At 46.2% G+C, this 21,154-nt stretch overlaps 1 protein-coding gene across 3 annotated transcripts in view; it reads right to left on the bottom strand.

Moving 5' to 3' along the window:
- The window catches only part of SEMA5B (semaphorin 5B), a 123,019-nt gene that overhangs the window by 21,538 nt on the left and 80,327 nt on the right, over window positions 1-21,154 (bottom strand). For all 3 annotated transcript variants that reach the window (XM_023520555.1, XM_023520500.1, XM_023520522.1), the window contains exons 2-4: window positions 17,151-17,359; window positions 11,957-12,056; window positions 7,289-7,334 (exon numbers count right to left, since the gene is read on the bottom strand). In XM_023520555.1, coding sequence (XP_023376323.1) covers window positions 7,289-7,334; window positions 11,957-12,056; window positions 17,151-17,304 — 300 coding nt within the window. In that variant the 5' untranslated portion in view covers window positions 17,305-17,359. The remainder of the gene's footprint in view (window positions 1-7,288; window positions 7,335-11,956; window positions 12,057-17,150; window positions 17,360-21,154) is intronic.

The raw sequence follows: 21,154 nt of genomic DNA, 5'->3' as shown, positions 1-21,154 counted from the left end.
ACTTAAAATTTTAATGTAAATTTATTGACAGTATTTTTACTCAGACATATATTTTTTATCATATACCAGCCTTATGCATACAAAGAAGAAAAATGTAAGCAAAATTAAGTATCCTTAAACCTTCTTCGAACTCATAGTTCATCTCTTCTGAATCACTCTTCTATTCAGTTTTCAGTGCTCATTGTTGTTGTTGTTGTCGTCATTTGTTTGCTTGTTTTAGAGCATCATTTTTTGAACCACCCAGAGTGTAAGTGATATAGCAATTCTTAAATAGTATTCCACTCTGGTCTCCAGAATTGTCTTCCAAGCTATCGACCCCATTCTGCAAGTTCGGATGCTGGCACTTTCTTTATCTTATCAGAAGATATTCCCAGAAGATATTCTGACAACCCAGGAACACTATTTCTTCCACATATGATCCTAAAATGGTTTGTGGACTCTAATGTCAACTGGTTGGTGTTGTAGAATCAAAACACCAGGAATAATGACCAAGTTCAAGCATAGGCAATGACAACTCCATCAAAACAGCAGTCTGGCTGACAGAGACTATAAGATGCCTTCAATAGAAAGACATGGCCTCATTTCAGAGTCATTAAAAGTGTATAAACATGTGCTTCTAAAATCAAGGAAATATGCCTCTTCTGAGAAGGTTTCCTTTCTTGATCAACTCTTGGGTTTTCCTGAACTGAATAATCGTCTTGATTTTCTTCATTTAATTGTTTTGTAATTCAAATTACTAATTTTTCCCCAAATCCCTCTTGATATCATTTGCTAAATATGCATACAAGTGGTTCAGATAATATATGAGTTCTCATCCTCTTCCTCCTGCCTCAGTATGGACTGGTTGCCCTTGAGGCCTCCTAGTTGTCCATTAACCTGGGACTTATCTTCTCTCCTTTACGCTCACTGATTCTCATGATTCCTCCTTTCTTGATTTATTTGTTTATTTTGGTGGAACACATCTCCAGTATCTTCCTATGAAAAGGAATATGGTAGATCAATTTTTAAAAATTCTTGCATCTCTGGTTCATTCTATCTTCATACTTGATTGACAGTTTTGATAGAGAATTCTAGGATGAAAATAATTTTCACTCAGGATTTTAAAGGCATTTATTCAACTCCATTGTCTTCTAGATTTCAGTGTTGCTATTCAGAAGTCTGATAAAATTCTTATTCCTCACCTTTTGTAGTGACCATTTTCTTCTTCTTTTTTCTTTAGGCCCTAGAAGCTTTTAGGATCTTCTCTTTAATAACAGAAGCCTGAATTTCACACTGACATGCCTCAGTGAAGGTCTCTTTTGGGAACTCGGTCAGCTCTTTCAGGGTGAAGACTCATCCTCTGTTTTGGTAAATTTTCTTATGTTATTTTGTCATTAATTTCTTCCTCACCTTTTCCTCTGTTTTCTTTTTTGCAACTCTTATTAATCCAATATACCATTAGCCCTTGTGCACTGATCCTCTCATTTTCTGTTATTTCTCTCTTTTTTCCATGTCTTGTTTTTGTTGTTGTTGTTCTAGTTTCTGGGAGAGTTTTCTTCAACTTTATCTCTTAAATTCAAAATGTATTTCCCCAGTCACATTTTTAATTTCCATAATTTTAATTTATTGTTTTATAAATAAAAAATAGTTTTATATCTCTGGAGAGTCTAGTTAGTTTTTTCTAATTAATTTTTTTAAATGTTTTCTTTTATTTCTTGCATCATCCCTGTTCCTTACAGCTGCCTTCATTCTGTTTGTTTGTTTTGATCTCTGTCTTCCACTTTAGAGGCCTTCCTCGAATGTCTGGTGATTTGGGGCTCCTTGTTTATATTTGAAAATAAATCACTAACCATTTCACACTAAAAGGAACCAAGACTTCTTAGAGAAATGGTTGATTCCAGGTCTGGCATTAGGAAAGTACAAGGTGGGCCTGAAACATTTCCTTACACAAAATAGCAAGGATATAATCCAAGGTGATTAGTGTCATCATGTCAAAGGACCCAGGAACCAACTTGAAGAAGACCCTGATGGGCAAAAGATGGGTAGTCATAAAAGATAACCGCAATGATAGATAATAACAATGTTTTAAAGCCATAAGTCTATAATAATAAAAATAATAAAAGAATAAAATTAATTGGTCGCCATTGATAGATACTAACAAACCAGCTCATTATTTGAAAACTGAGTATCAAACATTTATCCTGCCTTTCCTATATGACTGTATCATTGGGTAACCAAATAGTGGATGAGCAGTTTCTCTTTGCAGGAGTAGTCCAGCTAATACATTGTAACACCTAAAGAATTAATAATCTGGGAAACAATCATCAATGGCTGCTAACTACCTCCTCCCCCACCAAAAAACAAAACAAAACAGAAAATCAGATAGTATGTACCTCCATTAAAAAGTATACAATAACACTTATAAAGTAATCTTGCTGGAATCTAAACTAAATAAAGTCTTTAGATCTAACAATCAATTTACAGATGATTCAGAGAATAGAGGAAAATGTTAAGTTATACCACTTGACTTGCAATCAGCAAAATCTAGACTGTGGGAAACTCTGTAAGACAAGTAACCGGATTTCTTCCATAAATAAATTGCACAGAGAAAGAAGGGGGAGCAACATTTTTCTAGCCCAGACCCCATCAGTGCCCCCATCTTTCCTGTACTTTCCAAATCTGGAGCCTCGCCTGTTGGGTTTTTAAAGACAGGGTCTTAGTCTCCCTTTGTTGAAGGAGGGGTAAAATGGAGAAAGGGATCACTGTGTGGGATGGGACAGGAGACCTGGGTTCTAGAGAATTTAGAGAATTTCAACCATTTCCCCCTTTTAGCATTGTACCTCATCCTCACGTTCCATAATAACCCCCAACACCTCAATTTCTGAGCCATCTGCGGGGTCTGCTTGCTTCTCTGTCATATCCCCCTCTGTAAACTATTTTGCTTTGCTAAAGTAGTTAATGCTTCTATCCCCTCTCTATCTCCCCAGAATATATTTAATCTTTTCTTCATTGATGTCTCTCTTGTTCTCTCTTGTCATTGTGCATCTGTACCATTTAATATTTCTCACTGTCCTTTTAGCAGGGTTTTGTGAAGGAGTGGAGATAGACATGTATGATCAATCTGCCACATGTAATGCTTTACACTAGGACTGTCCCAGAAATTCCAGGCGGGCAAAGTCTAGTAACAGAGTAATTGTGTGGTTTTTGGCTGTGGAAGAAAGCAGGTAGACAGCCAGGAACCGCATAATCTCCTTGTAGACTCAGCAATAACCTTAGATATCAGAGACGATGGCTGAACATTAAAACATCTTCTGAGCATTAAGTCCACCACTTAGCAGAGTTCAGATTTCAGACAACTCCAGAACTGCCAGACTAACTTGGAGAATGTGGCCACAACTAGAAGAGAGCTCAGAATCACCCTCAGCGTCTGCCCAGGTTCAGACAAAGCCCCATGTGCATTCTGCTGCATATGTGCACAACTGCCCCCATTTCTGCACTTTCTGGACATCTGGCAGCCCGAGATCATAAATCCATTGCAGTTAGGCCTCCAGCCACGTCACCCCCTGGCCGCTCACCAGCTCCTAATTGCCAAACCCAAATTAGCTCATTACATAGCCCCCTGACACGGTTGACCACTTGCCACCTTTTCTTTCCCAAAACCAGTTTATTCAGTTACGTTGATAAATAAACATCACAGGTGAGCTGATTTGATTTCCCCTCCCCATTCGTGTGTGTGTGTGTGTGTGTGTGTGTGTGTGTGTACACATCCTACCCCACCCCCACCCCCACCCCAACCCAGTGCTGCTACCTGCAATTCCTTTCCCTTAGGGGCTTCAAGAACTGAGGAGGCTGGGTATTTTGATTTTCCATAAGGATCATAGTTTACATAAATTATTTAATAAGGGTTAGGTACTTAGAAGTCCTTTTAATGGCTATAGGTTTTCATAACTGTTTGCATTTAGATTTTTCTTTGAGAGATGTTAATTATTTAAACTATCAATAAAGCACTGAGTTTTTAAGTTTGGTTAAATCATACCCTGGGGCCATGTGGGAGGATCAGTGGAGCATCAGCCAGCTGTAATGGAGAGTGACACTGAGCCTGCCCCCAGGCAGTGTGGAGAGTAAAGGCAGCTGAGCTGGGGTGGTGGCGGGGGCATGGTCCTCCATTGGCAAACTGGTGCAGCTCATTTAAACTCCATTTGCTATTCCGTTTGCTATGAGCCACTTGTGATAGCAGATGTTGAAGACTGAAAGGACCCAAAGCCCCAGATAGAGCAATGGAGGGGCACTTGCTAAATGAAGTTGGGCTTTTACCGTCAAAAGTCAGGACATTCTCACCAGGCCTGACAACAGACTAGGGGACCAGCCTAGTCAAGGGAATGCTGGACAGCCTACTTCAACTTCTCTCTCAGTCTTTCCCCTCTGTGGCCAGATGGTACCTACTATGGTGGGGATGTGGACATGCAATGTATTTCTCTCCTAGCTCTGTTACAAAGAATTCAGTCTGAACTCCAGAGGTTAGGCCCCATAGAGACACCCTGGGAGAGTCAAACCAATTCCTGGTGCACTGTAGCTGGTTTGCAGAGCCCTTCAGAGAACCCCTTGAAGTGGAGCCCCTGACCCAAGTTATGGGGCTCACATAAGATGCCTTCCCATGGCTGAAACCAGATCAGCATGGAGCTGGATGAACCAGACACACCAGGCCTCTCATCAAGCTGATGAGTCTTATCAACTGATAAGCACCTGTGGGCCAGTTGGGCAGCATCTGTAGAAAAGGCCCTCTTGACAACCAAGAGCAGAGGTTCCTAAATTTGGGTGCACACTGGAAACCACCAGGGAGCTTTTAAAAATCCCAGTGCCCAGCTGGACCAGAGACCAATTAAGTCAGAATCTCTGAAGGTGGGACCCAGGCATCAGTGTTTTTCAAAGGTCCCCTGATGATCCTAGTGGGCAGCCAAGGGAGAAGCACTTTCTAGAATCAGGCTAACTCGATTCCCATCCTGATCTATGCTACCCAACTATGCAAGCCAGAAACCTGGATCACACCATTGTGCCTGAAACCTCCAGAGCTGCCAGCCTCCCCAACTCCAGGGGTCATTTTCATGCAAGAGAGAGTGTGCTTGGTGCTCCATGGAGCTGTGTTGTACAGTGACCCTGTGTGATTCTGCCACCTGAAGACCTCTTCCTCTCTTTTCCCAGACCACTGCCTTAGTTCAACTCTCGCCATCACTAGCCTAGATATTACAGTTGTCTCCTAACTGGCTTCTCCAACAATCCATTCTCTGCACTGGGCAAGGTGATCTAAACACCAAATCTGTTCATGCCACTTCCCTGCTTAAAACCCTTTAAGGAGCCCCCACTGCCTTCAGAATAAAACATGGAGCCCTCTGTCAGCAAGAAGACCCTCTACAACGTGGCCTCTCTCTCTCCTTCGCCTCGTCTCTCACCCTCATCCCTCTCACACCTCGTTTCCTCTACACTGGGCCGCCTGGTGCTCCATGCTATTTTACACGTCTGTGTCTCTACCTTACCTGCCTGGCCAACCCCCAACCTTTAAGCTCAAGCCCAAGGACTTCTGGGAAGCTCTGCAGACCGTGCTGAGCCTAATGTGCTTCTGGGTCTGCATGCATGTTTCCCATAGCACTGCCATTATTTCTGCTTCTGTCTTGCTATCCCTTTTTGGACCCTTTGCTGCTCCCAGAAGGCCTTCTTTTGCAGACCACGGGAACCTAATAAAAAGCCAGCTGCTTGAGCTCAGGACAGAATCCCTGGAACCACTTTCTCCCACCCACTTTGAATCGCCTCTGCACACGCTTTCCCAGACAGCCCCTGATCTGCTGGGTTTGGCTTCTTGGCTTCATTTCTATAGTCTCTGAACAGGCTGTTTGTGACCGAACTGGCAGGCCATCAGATTTCCTCTGGGGATTTCCTCTGCCTTGCTCTAGCCCAGGCCCCAGGAACATATCACACGGGTCCCGTCCAGAAAAGGAAATCATTTGCGATCTCTTATGTGCTTATTCCTTGAAGCAAAGGACAGAGCCTGATTCACTTTTGGATCTCAGACGCCTCGTGCCATGCCTGGGACTGGACCTGGGCTTTAGCAGGTATTCAACAAATGTTTATTAGGGGCTGGTTGAATGTATGAATGGGTGGGCTGGCCGGTAAGTGTATGGACAGAGGGATAGACAGACTGATAAATGAATGAATCACATTTTCTTTCAATTTATTCTTGTTCTTTCCGATGGGCACACTTTTTCTGCTCCCTTGAACCTCCCCTCTGGAAACCAGCTGCAATGGGCCCTGGGGTATAGACTCAGGTGAGAATAGAAGGAACCAGACTAGAATGGCACCCCAGCTTCCCCAACTACCCTTTACAGTGAAAGCTTATGCCGAATAACCGAGCATCTGACTAACTCCTTGTGTGGTTCTCTAGTTAGTTATACGTATCACTCATCATCTCTTCCTGGCTACACTGTGAGCCTTGCAGGTTGAACATTCTGCTTGTGTTATCGCCCCTCTGCTCCCAGTTCAGTTCAGATACACAATAAGTGCTCAATGAACGCCTGATCACTGGGAGACCAGCAAGCCTCCCAGACATGAGGACTGAGGCTCTGCCCTCACTGAAGAAGAAAAGATGGCCTTCCTTTCTTTGGACTGTTCAGCCTCTGCAGAGATGGTTTAGCATCTGTTTCTCAATCTGGGATAAACGTTCTGGATCAAAGAGTCCCATTAGAATGCCTCCCAGAGCATTTAGGGAATCATGCTTGGTGAGTCTCTCTGGCAGCAGATACATCAATCACAGCTCAGTGAAAATGCTGAGTTAGAAGGAGATCACTCAGCCAGGCTAGGAAAGCAATAGGGACACCCTATTATCCCTTAAGGCCCGAACTCAGAGACCTTCCTATTGATTGAGGTACTGGTCTCAGAATGACCAGCCACTCTAGTTTGCCCAGTACTGTCCCAGTTTTAGCACTGGAAGTCCTGCATCCTGAGACCCCTCAGTCCTAGGCAGACAGGGACAACTGGTCGCACTAACTCTGGCGCTCTTTTCCTCTCTTCCTTGGCAGCTCTTTTGCATAATGCGGGAGCCCTGTATGTGCCTCCATGTTGATGTGGCCACACTCCCACTTCCAAGTGTCTTCCCACCGGTAACCTCAATAACCAGTGAGGGTCCACGGCCACTGAAAAGAGGCTGGGGCTCCTGTTTTCAACCTGAGGGAGTGAATTCCAGATCTTGCTCCTTACGCTGCCCTGGCTACGTAATTTCCCCAAATACCAGGGAGATTACTGGGAAGGGAAACAAATGTACCTGAAGGAGGGAGACATTGGCAAGGCTGAGTCGGAAGAGGTAGTTCCTGTGAAAACAAAAATGGAAATCATAAGTCAAGCTGGTTCTGCAGGCAGTTCCCCAGGAAGCAGTTTCTTGGCTCCTGCCTCACGGGGGTGCCAGGACCGAGCGCCGACTGCAGCGTGCCTACAGTGGGTCGACCCCCAGGGAGAGCTTTACCTCCGTTAGCTCATTTAATCTTCACAACAACCCCAGAAGTAGAGAGAGAAAACTCCATTGTGCAGATAAGGAAACAGTTTGGGTAAATGGCCCAAGTCACAGAGATAGTAAGTGAAAGAGTTAAAACCCAGAGAGTGTAAGTGGAGGGATTAAAACCCAGACTTGTCTACTCCTGTAGCCCACACTGTCTCTGCTTCCTGGCCATCCTGGCAGGCCCAGGGAGGAACCCCCACCACCTTTTCTAACCGTGGAAACTGTTTCTGTGAAACTTAAAGTCTCTTGGAGCTCTTGCAGAAACCCAGACAGGCCATCTTCCTCCTGCCCTCACCCACCTTCCTGACCTATTCCCTTCCTCATAAAGGCCAGCCATCTCTTGGCCCCATGCTGTGGGCCCCTAAAGTCCTGTGTGCTTCCTTAAGTCCTTCATTCCTACCTATAGTCAGTGACTCTGGATACCTGTCCACCTCCCTGGACCACGCGTCTTCTCTTGCCCAAATTGAGCCCTCTGCCACCTCGCGATTTCTCTTCCCCAGAGCCCAGCCAGTACAGGGCTGCCAGACTCAAATTCCTCAAGTACCGTTTTCATCATATCAGCCTGTTGCTCAGAAATCTTAAATAAGGAAACTTATGTCCACACAAAAACCTGCATATGGATGTTTATAGCAGCTTTATTCAGTAATTGCCAAAACTTGGAAGCAGCCAAGATGTCCTTCCGTAGGTGACTAGATAAATAAACTGTGGTCCATCCAGACAATGGAACATTATTGAGTGTTAAAAGGAAATGAGCTGTCAAGCCATGACATTAGAGGGATCTTAAATGCATATTACTAAGAAAAAGAAGGCAATCTGAAAAGGCTACATATTGTATGATTCCAACTATATGATATTCTGGAAAAGACAAAACTATGGAGACAGTTAAACTGGAGCGGTAGTTGCCAGGGGTTGGTGGTAGGAGGGAATGGATGAACAGGCAGAACACAGAGGATTTTCAAGGCAGCGAAAATACTCCGTATGATGCCATAATAATGGGTACATGTCATTATAAATTTGTCCAAACCCATAGGATGCACACCACCAAGAGCGAACCAGAACAAAAGTTATGGACTTTGGGTGATGATGACGTGTCAGTGCAGGTTCATCAATTGTAATAAATGCACCACTCTGGTGGGGGATGTTAACGGTGGGGTAGACGACACATGTGGAGTGGCAGGTATATGGGAATTCTCTGTACCTTCCTATCAGTTTCGCTGTGAACCTAAAACTGCTCTAAACAAATAAAGTCTGAATTTTAAAAACCCTTAAATAATAACGACAATACTCTCACCACTACTACTACTATCCGTTGCTTGTTGAGCACTCACAGTGGCGGGCACTGCTGGAATTGCTTTGCCTGGACCCTGGAGCCACAAGGCCACTATGCTGGGACTCGAGGGTGGCAGAACTACCAGTCAGAGTGCCACACGAAAGTGACTGCAGGATCACAGAGTAGACCTTGTGACTCTCCCAGAGAAGGGAGAATGAATTCCAGTTCAGCCATTTGCTAGGGGCCTTCTGAGCAGCTCCGAGTCTCCATCTATAAAGTGGATGTGCCTGTCTTTCTTATTTCCCAGGGCCGTGGAGACAGGGGAATAATGTGATGCGTGTTAAAATGCTTCATTAATGCCAAGCAGATGTAAAATTTGGGTTTTCCCAAAGAGTTTTCTTTCCTTCTTACATCTTCCTTGGGTCATTCCTCTACTCGTTCCTGAAGTTTTCAGGAATAATTGCTTTAGAAAGTTCTGGCCTACCTCAGCTGTGCTGAGAAGAGAAACGAGGGGAAAGGTTGTGGAATGGGCCAGAAGAAGAAGGAGGGGCCCTGCTGAATGAATCCGGGGGCCTGAAGGAGACATCTCAGGCTGGAGACTCCTATTCTCCAGCTCGGGCTCCAGGCCCAGGCCCCACTCAGCTTCTTTGCTCTCCTGGTGGACCTCACGGAATGACCTTGGCTCCAGGCTTCTGCTGCCCCTCCCCAGTCTCTTGCTCCGAAGAGCTTCCCTACCCCCACCTTCCTGGCCAAGAGACAGATGGGATCCCACTGATGGCTCTGCCCCAGCTGTCTGCTCAGGTAACACAAGCATCTGCTCACAGCTTTAAAAAATTAGGGGAAACATTGCATCACTTTATTTATTTTTATCCCATCAAAAATCATTCATCACAACATCTCAGTCTGCTCTTCTGGGAGATGATAACAGAGAAAAATCTCTGTAGCCTGAACCGCCCTAATCCCTTATGGAACGAGGCGGGGTACAAAGGAATAAAAAAATGTCCCCTGTCCTGAATTCCAGAGGCCCAGGAGGTCAGAAAAAAAGGGGAAAATCTGGCCGGCAGAAGAGAAGGAGGAAAGAAAGTGACCTAGAGAAGAAAAGAGAGAAAAAATTGAGGACCCACTTCATTTGCTCCAAGAGGTGCAAGGGGCCAAGTCCAGGACTGATTTCCCCCCTGTTCCCTGGGGGCATAGCCAGGATTAAGTACCCAGCAAAAGATGTGTCTCCACCTGTGTGGGGGAAGCCCCAGAATGGGTCAGAAAGAGCAGTGTGACCACAGGCAGAAAATCTCCCCTTCTGGGTGTCAGTTTCCTTGTCCATACAATGGACTCACAGAACCCAGTTTCTGGAGGTTATTGTGAAGATTAGATGATTTGTTACCTGCCTGATTGACTACATGTTTTAGATGCTTTACTACATACATGGTACATAAAACGGTGCCCGGCACATGGCAAATGCAGAATGAATGGCAGCTTTTGAAATGCTTCCACAGGTTCAGAAGGAGGCATCAGGATTTTTAGAACAACCTGCGCAAAGCAGGTGGAATCTGAATAAGGGAGAAGGATCTTACCAATGTTAGCTTCCTGATTGTAATTTTGTACTATTGTTATGCAAGATGTTATCATTGGGGGAACCTGGGTCGAGGGTATATGGATTGGATCTCACTGTATTATTTCTTACGACTACATGTAAATCTATGATTATTTCAAAATACAAAGTAAAACATTTAGTCTCTTAGCTGGAAAAATTAAGTCCATATTCTTGCCGACCTTCATATGTACAAGTTACCTCTGGGAGGACACACAAACTCGTCACACGGCAAGCCTCCAAGGAAGGGTCTTGCTTCGAGTGTGAAGCGGCGGCCCTGCTTTTCACTGTTTACCTTCTGAGTGTTGTACCATAACACATATAACTAGTTAATATAAAAATTAAAAAAGTAATAAAATGCTGTCAGTCCAGCTTCATCATAGCCTTGTGAGGTTTGTAGCCTAGAGACTGTCATCCAGTCCTTACAGATGAGGAAAGTCAAAGATGAAGATCACCTGAGACAAAAATCAAGCTCATCTGGTCCTAGTCCAGAGCTCTGTCCTTGACTTCCCTTCTTTTCATACCACAAATGAGGGGGTAGGGACACTCAGGAAAGCCCAGAGGTCAAGGATGATCAGCTATCTAGTGTAACCGGGAGGTGCCCAATCTAGTGGTCACCCTCCCCCACCCCCAGGCCAGCAGAATCAGAAGCTCTGGGGTTGGGAGCATCTGAAAAACACCACTGCAGTAGGAGGCGATAACATGGACTGGCAGAACAAACTAGTCCTGGGCTTAGGAAACCTGAGTTCTAGTCCTCATACCTGTTGTCATCTTTCTATGTGATCTTGAGATGTTCACCTTCCCCTATCCAGCCCTCTGCCTCTTCATGTTTAAATTAAGGCAGTTGGATCAGACCAGCGATTCTCAAACCTAAGACTCACCTGGAGGGGCTGCTGAAATGCAGCTTGCTGGGCCCACCCTGAGCTTCTGATTCAGCAGGTTTGGGGTGGAGCTCAAAGACTTGCATTTCTAACAAGTTTCCAGGTGCTGCTGGTGCTGATGGTCCAGGGACCATTCTTTGAGACCCACTAAAGTCAACCATCTCTAAGCTCCCTTCCCTACCAGAGCTGATGTTCTATGATTTTGTGAGAATTATCTCCTCCTACTCCACCCCATAGAGTCCCCACAAGTCCTCCCTAGAGTGTATTATCCTTTGGATGCCAAACTTGGACAGTGGGGCTAAAGGAGGTCAGGTAGCAAACAGGGAAGTGAGGTCCTGCAAAGAAGCCCACATCGCCTGCATCCGGTTGCAGCTGCAGGTGGCCAGATGGCCAGTAGGGGGCTCCTGAGCACCTTCTCTACACAGAGCTCCCAGGGAGGATGCCAGATAGGTACTGGCTTGCTGAGAGCCGGAGGTCCGGAGGTCAGGAGGTCCGGAGGTCCGGAGGTCCTGAGGTCCGGAGGTCCTGAGGTCTAGAATATCTGTGGGGAACAGGCATTCAAATACAGAGAGGTCCTGGCAGGGAGGAACAGGGGCCCAGGTTGTGAGAATGCCCACAGTAGCCTCATCTCAGATAATATTCTGCACTCCATTCTAGGCACCTGCACTTCTGGCCCAGACCCGCCTGTGCCTCATTACCTGGCTCCCACGATGAGCTGGTTCCTGGAGGGATCCAGAGCGAGCTGGGAGAAATCTCGGGCTCCAGGATAGGTGAAGTTAGAGACCCAGGGCTTCAGGTCTGGAGGAGGGAGAGGCAAACATCCAGTTACTGTTGAACCAGGGGCTCCCTGCTGCACCACCAGCATGGGGCAGGAGAATGGAAGGGCTGCAGTTAGGGTGAAGTCAGGGTGCAGTGAGACCTGTGGGCAGCCAACTAGGGGGTGTTGTCACTGTTCTTGCTGTGTTCCCTACCTCAGAGAGGGGCCACACCTGCTCCCAGCTGCTCCGAGGGAGACCTGTAATCACCCTTGGCTCCCTCAGCCCCTCACCGGCTGCATCAAACACACTGGCAAATCCTGTCTGCTCTACAACCGTCTCTGAAATCCATCCATCTTGCCCTCTACACCCCATCGCCCGCCCATCCAAGCCACCAGCATCTCTTGCCTGGAATGGTGCCAACAGCCCCCTAAGTGGCCTGGCTTCCACTCCTGCCCCTCCAGTTCATTTACCACAAGGCAACCAGAGTGATCTTTCTAAAATGCAAACCTGTTTATGTTACTCTCCAGCTTAGAGCTTTTTAAAAGGAAATGTCTTAACTCCTGCGAAGGCCTTTGGGTTGCGACCCAACTGTCCTCCCAAGTCATATGCCTGGAACATTAATTACTTAGTGACCCATGGAAAGAATGATGCTTCAACTTTTACATCCCCCTGAGACTCTCCACCCTGGCCCCACTAAACTAGACCACTGTGCACTTCTCCAGATCTATTCTACAAGAGCCTGCAAACTTTTACACTTCTGTTCTCCCTCAGTGGAAGTTCCTGTTCACCCCATCCCCACCCTGCCTCCTCTAGGAAGCCTTCCCTGACTTCCCAAGCCAGGGGGAAGGGCTCCCACAGACATCTGCCCTACTGCCATAAAAGCCCCCATCACACTGGGTGTCTATACTAGTGGTTTGCCCTGGGGGCCAGGGAAGATCTTGCTTCTTGGATCTCCAGGCCTGGCCCAGCACCTGGAAGTATTTGAATGAATATAGAACCCCCATCTCCCTTCTGTACAGAAAGAACCAGGTTATCAGACAAGGCTCCAGGGAGGGTGAGTGGTCAGTGTCTATCCCTGTCTGCAAGGAAGGATCTTCCCAGCCAAGGCCAAAGCCTCTCATGGGCATTGGGTGGGCAGAGAGGAGAGCTCGCAGCCCTCTGGATGGGTCAGCAGTGGTCTGGGGAGAATATGCCTGGGGAACAGTACCCAGCCCACTTTCCTCTTTCCCTCCCTCTGGAGACCCACTCCCTGCGTCTTGGTGCACAGCCCTTTAATGGCTCTCTCTCACAGATGGCTCATGGATGGGAGGGAACTGACCAGTAATGAAAGAGCCTCAGGTAGAGGAATATCCATGCTAATGGGGGTGAAGATGAGGGGGACTGTGAGGCCCTGTGCCTTTCTGCATAGTGCATTAGCAACTGACTCACAGAAAGGCCCAGAGGAGTGTGTGTGTGTGTGTGTGTGTGTGTGTGTGTGTGTGTGTGTAATCCAAAGGAAATAAATCATTGCTCATTATCCCTCTACTGCAGAGTAAAAGCACCCCTTCATTTCTGCACGACAGGCAAACACTTAATCGCTCGCTAGAGAACTGGAGGTTTTGTGAGTTGGATGGTTTTCAGAAAACTGTAATACGCACAATTAAAAAGAAAAAGAAGAAAGAAATTCTGCAGCAAAATGAAGCGAACCCCTTGGGTGTGCCTCTGCCCCCAGCAGGTGACTATGGGTTGGCAACAATTATCACGTAGTTGCAATGACATTTGGGCAATACCAGTATAAGGAGTAGATCTGGAGTCAGGTAGCCTGGGTTATTAGCTGACCTCAGAGCCACCCTCAGAAATCCTGGTAGGATATTATACAACCTTAGAAACTAAGCCAGCCAAAGTTCCTCTTCCTCCAGGAAGCTTTCTTGGGTTATGACCTCTCCAACTGATGTTTTGTTCCACATTCTCTCTACCCTTTCTGTTCCATTCACATTGTATATTGTTGTCACTCCACATGTGTGCAAGTGTGTTTTCTGTGGGGGGCGGAGAGGGAATGTGAGGGGCTTGCTTGTCCCCATTAGACTGGGTGCTCCCCAACAGTAGCAACAGCGTCACACTTTAATTCCCTTCTTCCCTTCCAACAGAGGTATCCCAGATGTGGGCGGCCGAACAGGGGAAGAGGTGGCATGACTGGTCTGTGGCTAACCAGGAGAACTCCGTCTGGGGGACTTCTCAGCTCCGTCTTCACTCAGGCCCTTCTTCGGGGAGGAGGGGAGAAGGAGAGGGAACAGGAGCTGTGATGACAGTAGGGAGGTGGGGGTGGGGGAGTGGAGGGTAGCGGCCCCTTCCGGTTTCTGTCCCTCTCCCCTACCGTGGAAGGGACCAACATGGGCAAAAGGGAAAGGGAGAGAAGGGAGAGATGTGCAGCCCAGTGATCCTGAGGGAACTGTCTTGGGAAGGGAGCCAGCTTCCTCTGATTAAATAGGCAAAGAGGACCAGAGGGAAGGCTGTCTTTAAAACACCAAGCACGTTCTGAGCTCCGTGTGCAGCGAAGGCTTTGGACGGCATCTTTAAGAGAAAAATGACATTCTCCATGACGCGGCTGTGATTTTAATTATGTATAGTCGATTCAATTACCCACTTTGTGGATTAACCACTGTCAGTATTAACTCCATCTTTCCAGGTGTCTACCTGCTGCCTAGAAAGGCCATGCTGTGGCGAAAGGAATAACGTGCAGGCCAAAGAGAAACACAGGAGGATCCCACTTAAAAGAAACCCCTAGCAGAAAATTTAACCTTACGAAACAGGAAAATGTCAGATTCTGCAACTGGCGGCTCCTCTAGGATACTTAGATCAGTCAGATGTTGGGGGAGACAAAAACTCATAGCTACAGGGTTGTAAACCTACAGATCGGTCAGAAATAAGGTGTAACACATGAGGGGAACCTAGAAGGTAGGGAGTGGTGCTGGGCTGGATTATGGCAACTTCTCCGGAACACAGAACATAGTCAATCGGAACACAGAACATAGTCAATCGTCCAAAATGAATAGAGTCCCTAGTGTGTGCTCAGTGGCACTAAAGGGTGTGGAGAGACCAGGGAACTGGTCCTGGTCCAGGACCAACTGTGCTGGGGGCCAAAGGGAGCGACTTTTAAGGAACAATAAGAGATACTCAAGTACTCAAAAGAAACTTATTCACCTCTGAGCCCCCGCAGTGTCCAGCTTCGTGCTTGGCGTCAAGCAGGGCCCAATAAAAATTTGGCAAATGAATAAGAAAACCCAGGCCATCAGAATGGGGAAGGAGGTGAGTTGCTGGAGGCCAGGAGGCTGGGCAGGAAAGTCAGAGATGACGCCACTCTCCAGGGTAGTCAGTCTAAGATGACCGACCATCTCTGCTTGCCCAGGACTACAGGTATTCCTTGGCGACCTTATGTCAATCACCTATGTTAACCTGAGCCTCATTTCTTCATTCTGAAGGGTGGTGGGTGGCAAGTCAGTTTCATTCAAGTAATTTACATGTGAAGATCAAAAATAATGTCAAGAAAGCTAGGCACCCAAGGAACACATCTCCCACATCTCCGCCCATTGACCCGCCGCCCAATTTACACCAATATGGACCAGCCTGACAGGAGAACAGATTCCCCAGTTCTCCTTCCATCGTCCTTGTCCCCAGAATCAGCCAGGCCAATAATGTTTTGGGCAAATCCCATGAAATGTTTCATTAGGAGATGCCACAGTGACCCCCAATGTAAGGATAGCCCTCGGCACTCAAAACCCAGCTCCTCTGTCCCCTGCTTGGTCCTTCCCTTCAGTGACAACCACCATCGGCACCTAAGGAGCCATCAGGAGTCTGAGGGTGTACACCACACGTTTTGTAGGCTTAAAGACATTGCTAATTTACTTTAATCCACTTAAGCCTTCAAAGACTGACTTTCAGCTCAAACAAATCAGCACAGAGAAAACAGGTAGAAACCCTCCCCTCTGAGAGAGGAGACAGGATACAGCCCACAGCTGGGAATTTCACACTTCTAAACACCCTAAGTCGCCTACCTCACAGCCCCCAACTCCTATTCATACCAGCTCCCCACTCTGGTTTCCGTCTTGACCCTCTTGACAGTCTGTGGGAATCTCAGAGGACAGGATGGACAGCCTCCTGCCTAGGACACCTGATCAGTCTATCATGGGGAGTGAGTCAGGAGGCGCTGACGCATTTCTCCAACCTCAGCCCCACCCCCATTTGTAAAAGAAGGTGATAGCTTTGTCCTGTCTCTCCCCCAGGGTTATTATGAAAGGGAAATAGGACAGATGTTTATCAAACTCAAGAACCTGGGGACCCCTGAGACTACATTTGTAAATGCCAGTGTGAGCTGCCACATAGGCAATGGATCCTGAAGTGTTGATGTGATCGTAACATCATCAGGGACCCCCAGACGGGCTAACAGATCATGGGAGAACATCCAGGAAGTTCCAGTATTTGTGTTTTGTTTTCCTTTTAGATTATCATCAAATGCATTTAATAATTTTAGAAATTCTTATTAAGAACTTATGGGCCCTTCAGAATATGTCCAGTAATTCACAAATCCCAGTTTGGGAAACACTTTAGTAAGACACTCTTCTGACCTCCCTTGACAGGGAAAAGGAGTTATTAGTTATCAGGGTCCCTTTCCCTGGGGGCTACCAAGACTCCCAAAACAGGCATCCCTACAGCCGTCTTAGAGCAGAAGGAATATTTCCAGAGATCACTAGGCACTTCTAACAAGTGAGTCATCTTCATTCTTCCCCCCATTGGAAGCCAACAAATAGAGCTCATGCTTCCAGAAGAGCTAGAGCTGAGACAACCAATTTACCCTTGGCCAGCCCACCCAGGGCGTCCACATCTGATTCTCTAGCAAAGGAATCCCAAAGAAAGACCCTTCCTCCCCAAGTAAACACGGACAAAGGATCTAGATGCACTGTCTGGAAACTAAAATCAGACCCCTCCAGCCCACGGCTGCTGTCTGTCTTAGATCTATCCCCAGAACAAGAGTCTCTGTACCTTACAGGAAATGATCATCCCAGGACTGCCAACAGCCAAAGGAACCCACCTGCGGTCCTACCTAAGTCCTTCAGTACATGGTCATTGCAAAAAACACTGAGTGGGAAATGGCTCTCACCTGCAAAGGCCACGGTGGGGTGTTCCCTCAGGGCGCATGGCTGCTGCTCACTGCTGGGTTCACTGGAGACATCCTGGGAGCTGGAGAGGTGGAACACCAGCAGTGCGAGGCTGGGCGGCAACAGGGTGATAGCCAGGGGTCCCAGAACCACCATGGTGGGCCCCTCTGCAGTCCTAGCTCCCAGCTCCAGAGACAGGCTGGGGGAAGACCTGCAACGCAAACACTCAAGCTCACTACGCGCTCCCTCGCCAATGCCCACTTCTCCCAAGTTCCTCTTGGTCGTCGGCGGCCCCATAGGTTAGTTTGTTTAATAAATAAATTTATATTTTATTTATGTTACTTAGGGTTTATTATGCTCTAGTAACACGAAGTTATAGATCATATCTTGAAAGCTAATTTCCCTTGGAATCATTTTCTACACAAAACTGACAAATTACAGAGCTTTTTCTATTAGGGTCCCAAATGGCTTAAAATTAGTTTTAATGATAAAAATGGTATCTTAAGATTTTAATAAATGGACGTAGGACGAGTGAATAGCCATTTCTAAAAAAAAATAAATAAATTTGGATCCATTACTCACACTTTACAAATTCCAGCTAGATAAAAGATTAAATACTGAGAATGAAATCATCAAAATACTAGAAGAAATGTTGGCAGAATTCTTTATAACCTTGGAGTGGAGAACCACGACTCAAAATCTGGAAGCTATTAAAGAAAAGATTGACAAATTTAACTACATAAAAATCACAAACTTCTGCATGCTTCCTTTTCTCTCTCCCTTCCCCCCACCCCCCCAAAATAGCATCAAGCAAAATCAAAAGGCAAATGACAAACTGGGAAAAAATATTTGCAAATCATATTACAGACCAGGGGTTAATATTCCTAATATGTAAGGAACTCCTGGGAATCAAGAAGAAAAACATCAATAATCCAGTAGAAAAATGGGCAAGGAATATAAATGTAAATAGGCTTAAAAACATGAATAGCACTTATTCTCACTTATAATAGAAGCAATGCAAATTAAAATTTAGACTGAGATACCTCTGATCGCCTATCAGTTCAGCAAAATTCCGAGTTAGACAACACACTCTTGCTGAGGCTGTGGGAAGGAGGGGCACTCTTATATACTGCTGGTGGGTGCACAAAATGGTACAACCCATAGAGGGGGATCTGATAATATTTGACAAAACAAGAGGCATTTATCCTTTGACCTAATTTCTGAGAGTCTAGACCAGTGCTGCTCAAAGTACGGTCGACGCATCAGTGTTGATCCACAAAATGTAATGACTCTATGGCAAGATAAATGTAGAGATTTGAGAGTAAATGTTTGAAAACAAATTATAATAATTTGAGAGTAATTTTTACGTCTATTGGATCTAATAACAAAATATTTGGGCTTGTATTTTGCATAGTCTTTTCACTTCTCTAGTGATTTACGTTTATTAAATTTTGTGTAAGTATCTACCTGCGACAGACTGTAAATTGAAAAGTAAAACTTGCTGCTTCATCTCAGATAATTGAGAAGCAAAAATAGACTTCGGAGGCACCTGCACGTGTGCAAGGTGACTTACGCACGAGATTGTTCCTGTGGCATTCTTTGAAATAACAAAAGACATGAAACAACTGAATATCAATGGAAAACTGCTTAAATAAGCTATGGTATATATTTGTAATGGAATACTATGCAGCTCTAGAAAAGAATAAGGATTTTTCTCTAGATTTTTGATGTGAAGAAATCTCCAGGGATTTTAAGTGAGAAAAGCAAGGTGCAAAACAGTGTAATAATATGTTACTTTTTTGTGTAAAAAAGAGAGTAGAAATAAGAATATATACTTATATTTGCCCATCTTAGAATTAACATACACTGGAAAAAATAAACCAAACTGATAAATTAAAAAGTTTGCCTATAATTCACAAAATGATGAGTTAGGCTTCTCAATATATACCTTTTTATATTATTTTCATCTTTAAACATTGAATATGTTTAATATTACCTAGTCCATAAAAATTTTTTAAATCTTATTTAAACTAGTTTTCGTTCCTTAAAACTTCTACTATGGAACAAACCAAAAGTTACCCTGGAGGCCTGACTCGTACCCTCTGAATCAGCTCCTACCTCTCTCCTGCGACCCATCCACTGTGTCACCAAGCCCTGCTGACCCCACTTCCCTCACAGGTCCCTGACCCACCACTGACTGACCTCCTTGGTATCACTTTCCTCTTCTGTGAAACGAAAGGCTGAACTGCTCAGGGATTCCAGGGGAGAGAGCAAGTCAGAATCACTTCTACTGGAGGCAGACACCTGGGGCCAGCAAGTAAGTGATCCCAAGGTTGATTCTGCCAGTCCTCCTGAGGACTAGGGGCCCCTGGGCTTCCAATCCTCTCTAAGACTCTTTGCTCCTAAACCCTCCTCTCGTCCCTCCCTACTGCCACTACCTTATCTCAGGTCTGGAAAATTACAGTAGGATGATTTACTTCCTGCTCAAGTTTCCTCACTTGTATGTGAATGGGATAACAAAAAAACCCACTGCATTGCTGCAGTGACCACACAGCGTATGTGCCCAGCAGAGTCCCCTTCTTCCTTACCCTGCCCCATCCCACACCCTGTGGGCCAGTAGTCCCTAGAACACCTTTTTGATCCCTTCACCCAAGAGCCTGGCCATCCCTCCACCCAAGAGCCTGGCCATCCCTCTTAGCAGAGATCCTCTGCGAGGGAAGTTTGGCCCAAACTTACTCCCTGGAGAGGGGTTTCACACTGTTGCTCACGTGTAGTTATTCCTCAGTGGTAAGCTGGGTCTTTCCTGCTGCCTGGGGCTTGGCACTGCCATCCTGTCCCTGGTGCCCACCATCTCCTTTCTCTGACACTGATCCCTGGACTCGGGAGAGAAGGGAATCAAAGGGCAGGACCAACCATCTGGAGCCAGTCAACCTGGGTTCAAATCCCAGCTCTTCTCCTTACCAGCTGACTCTGGGAAAAAAACTTAACTTCTGCCTGACTTAGTTTTCCTTGATTGGGAGTGACTGACAATAGCAAAATTAACTCCTTCAGCAGATATAAGTATTAAAGGAGTTACTATCTTTAAAAGGCCTGGAGCAGTGCCTGGCAGACAGTGAGCATCCATTAATGAGAGCTATGTTGGTGCCCTGGGTAGGGGAGGCAGGGCGGTGGGGGGAGGGGCGGAGCGGTGGACTGGGGGATTCCCTTTTGTTGACACCTGCGCTGGACGCTTTCTATTTGCCCCTCCACTCTCTCCCCTGCTCCTGTTCTGTGCCTAGGCTGCATCAGGGACTCCTTCCCTCTGTTTGGCCAAGTGTGTGTGTGTGTGTGTGTGTGTGTGTGCACGCGCGTGTGTGTGGCAGGGCACTGGCAGAAGACGGGAGAAGGGAGGAGAGAGGAGGCAGCAGAGTGAGCTCCAGTCCTACAGGTTCCTCTGCCTCCAGGTTGCAGCAGCCACCCCCTCTCCCCTTCCCCTCCTCCTTTTCCCCCTTTAGGTCTAGGAGTGCTGCCCGCTCCTCGCCAGCCTCAGTGAGCCCACAGTGAGCAGACCCATATGGTTCCCAAATCCCTTCGCACAGCTTTGTAAATAGTTCCTTTATTAAACTGTCCTCCCATTTCCCAATTTGAGTGTGCCATCTGTTTCCTGGGGGGACCCTGGCTGATATAACACCTAATTGGTGATATTCAACACATACGCAAATATCATCTTTTAGACATGAGCTGGCCTTTTCCTCTACCAGCAACTCAGGACATCTAAAGTGTAGGACGATTGCTCTCCCCTCATTATTCCCAACCCTCCCCTTGCCCCCAATTCCTCAAAGCCTTCTTGCCTCCCCACCCTGGGTCTGTGTGGCCAGATCCTGAGCTTTGGAATCTAAATTAGGAGCGTATATTGGGCCTCTTCTCCTCCCCCAGGCCCCTGGCCTTAAAGCACCTAATTTCCAAAGCAGAAATTCCACTCACTTACGGTTTTTATATAAATTGTTTGCCAAGTCCCTCTAGAGTC

This window comes from Pteropus vampyrus, unplaced genomic scaffold (assembly GCF_000151845.1).
Source record: "Pteropus vampyrus isolate Shadow unplaced genomic scaffold, Pvam_2.0 Scaffold1, whole genome shotgun sequence".
Taxonomy (NCBI): domain Eukaryota; kingdom Metazoa; phylum Chordata; class Mammalia; order Chiroptera; family Pteropodidae; genus Pteropus; species Pteropus vampyrus.
This window is presented reverse-complemented; position numbering and strand designations above follow the sequence as displayed.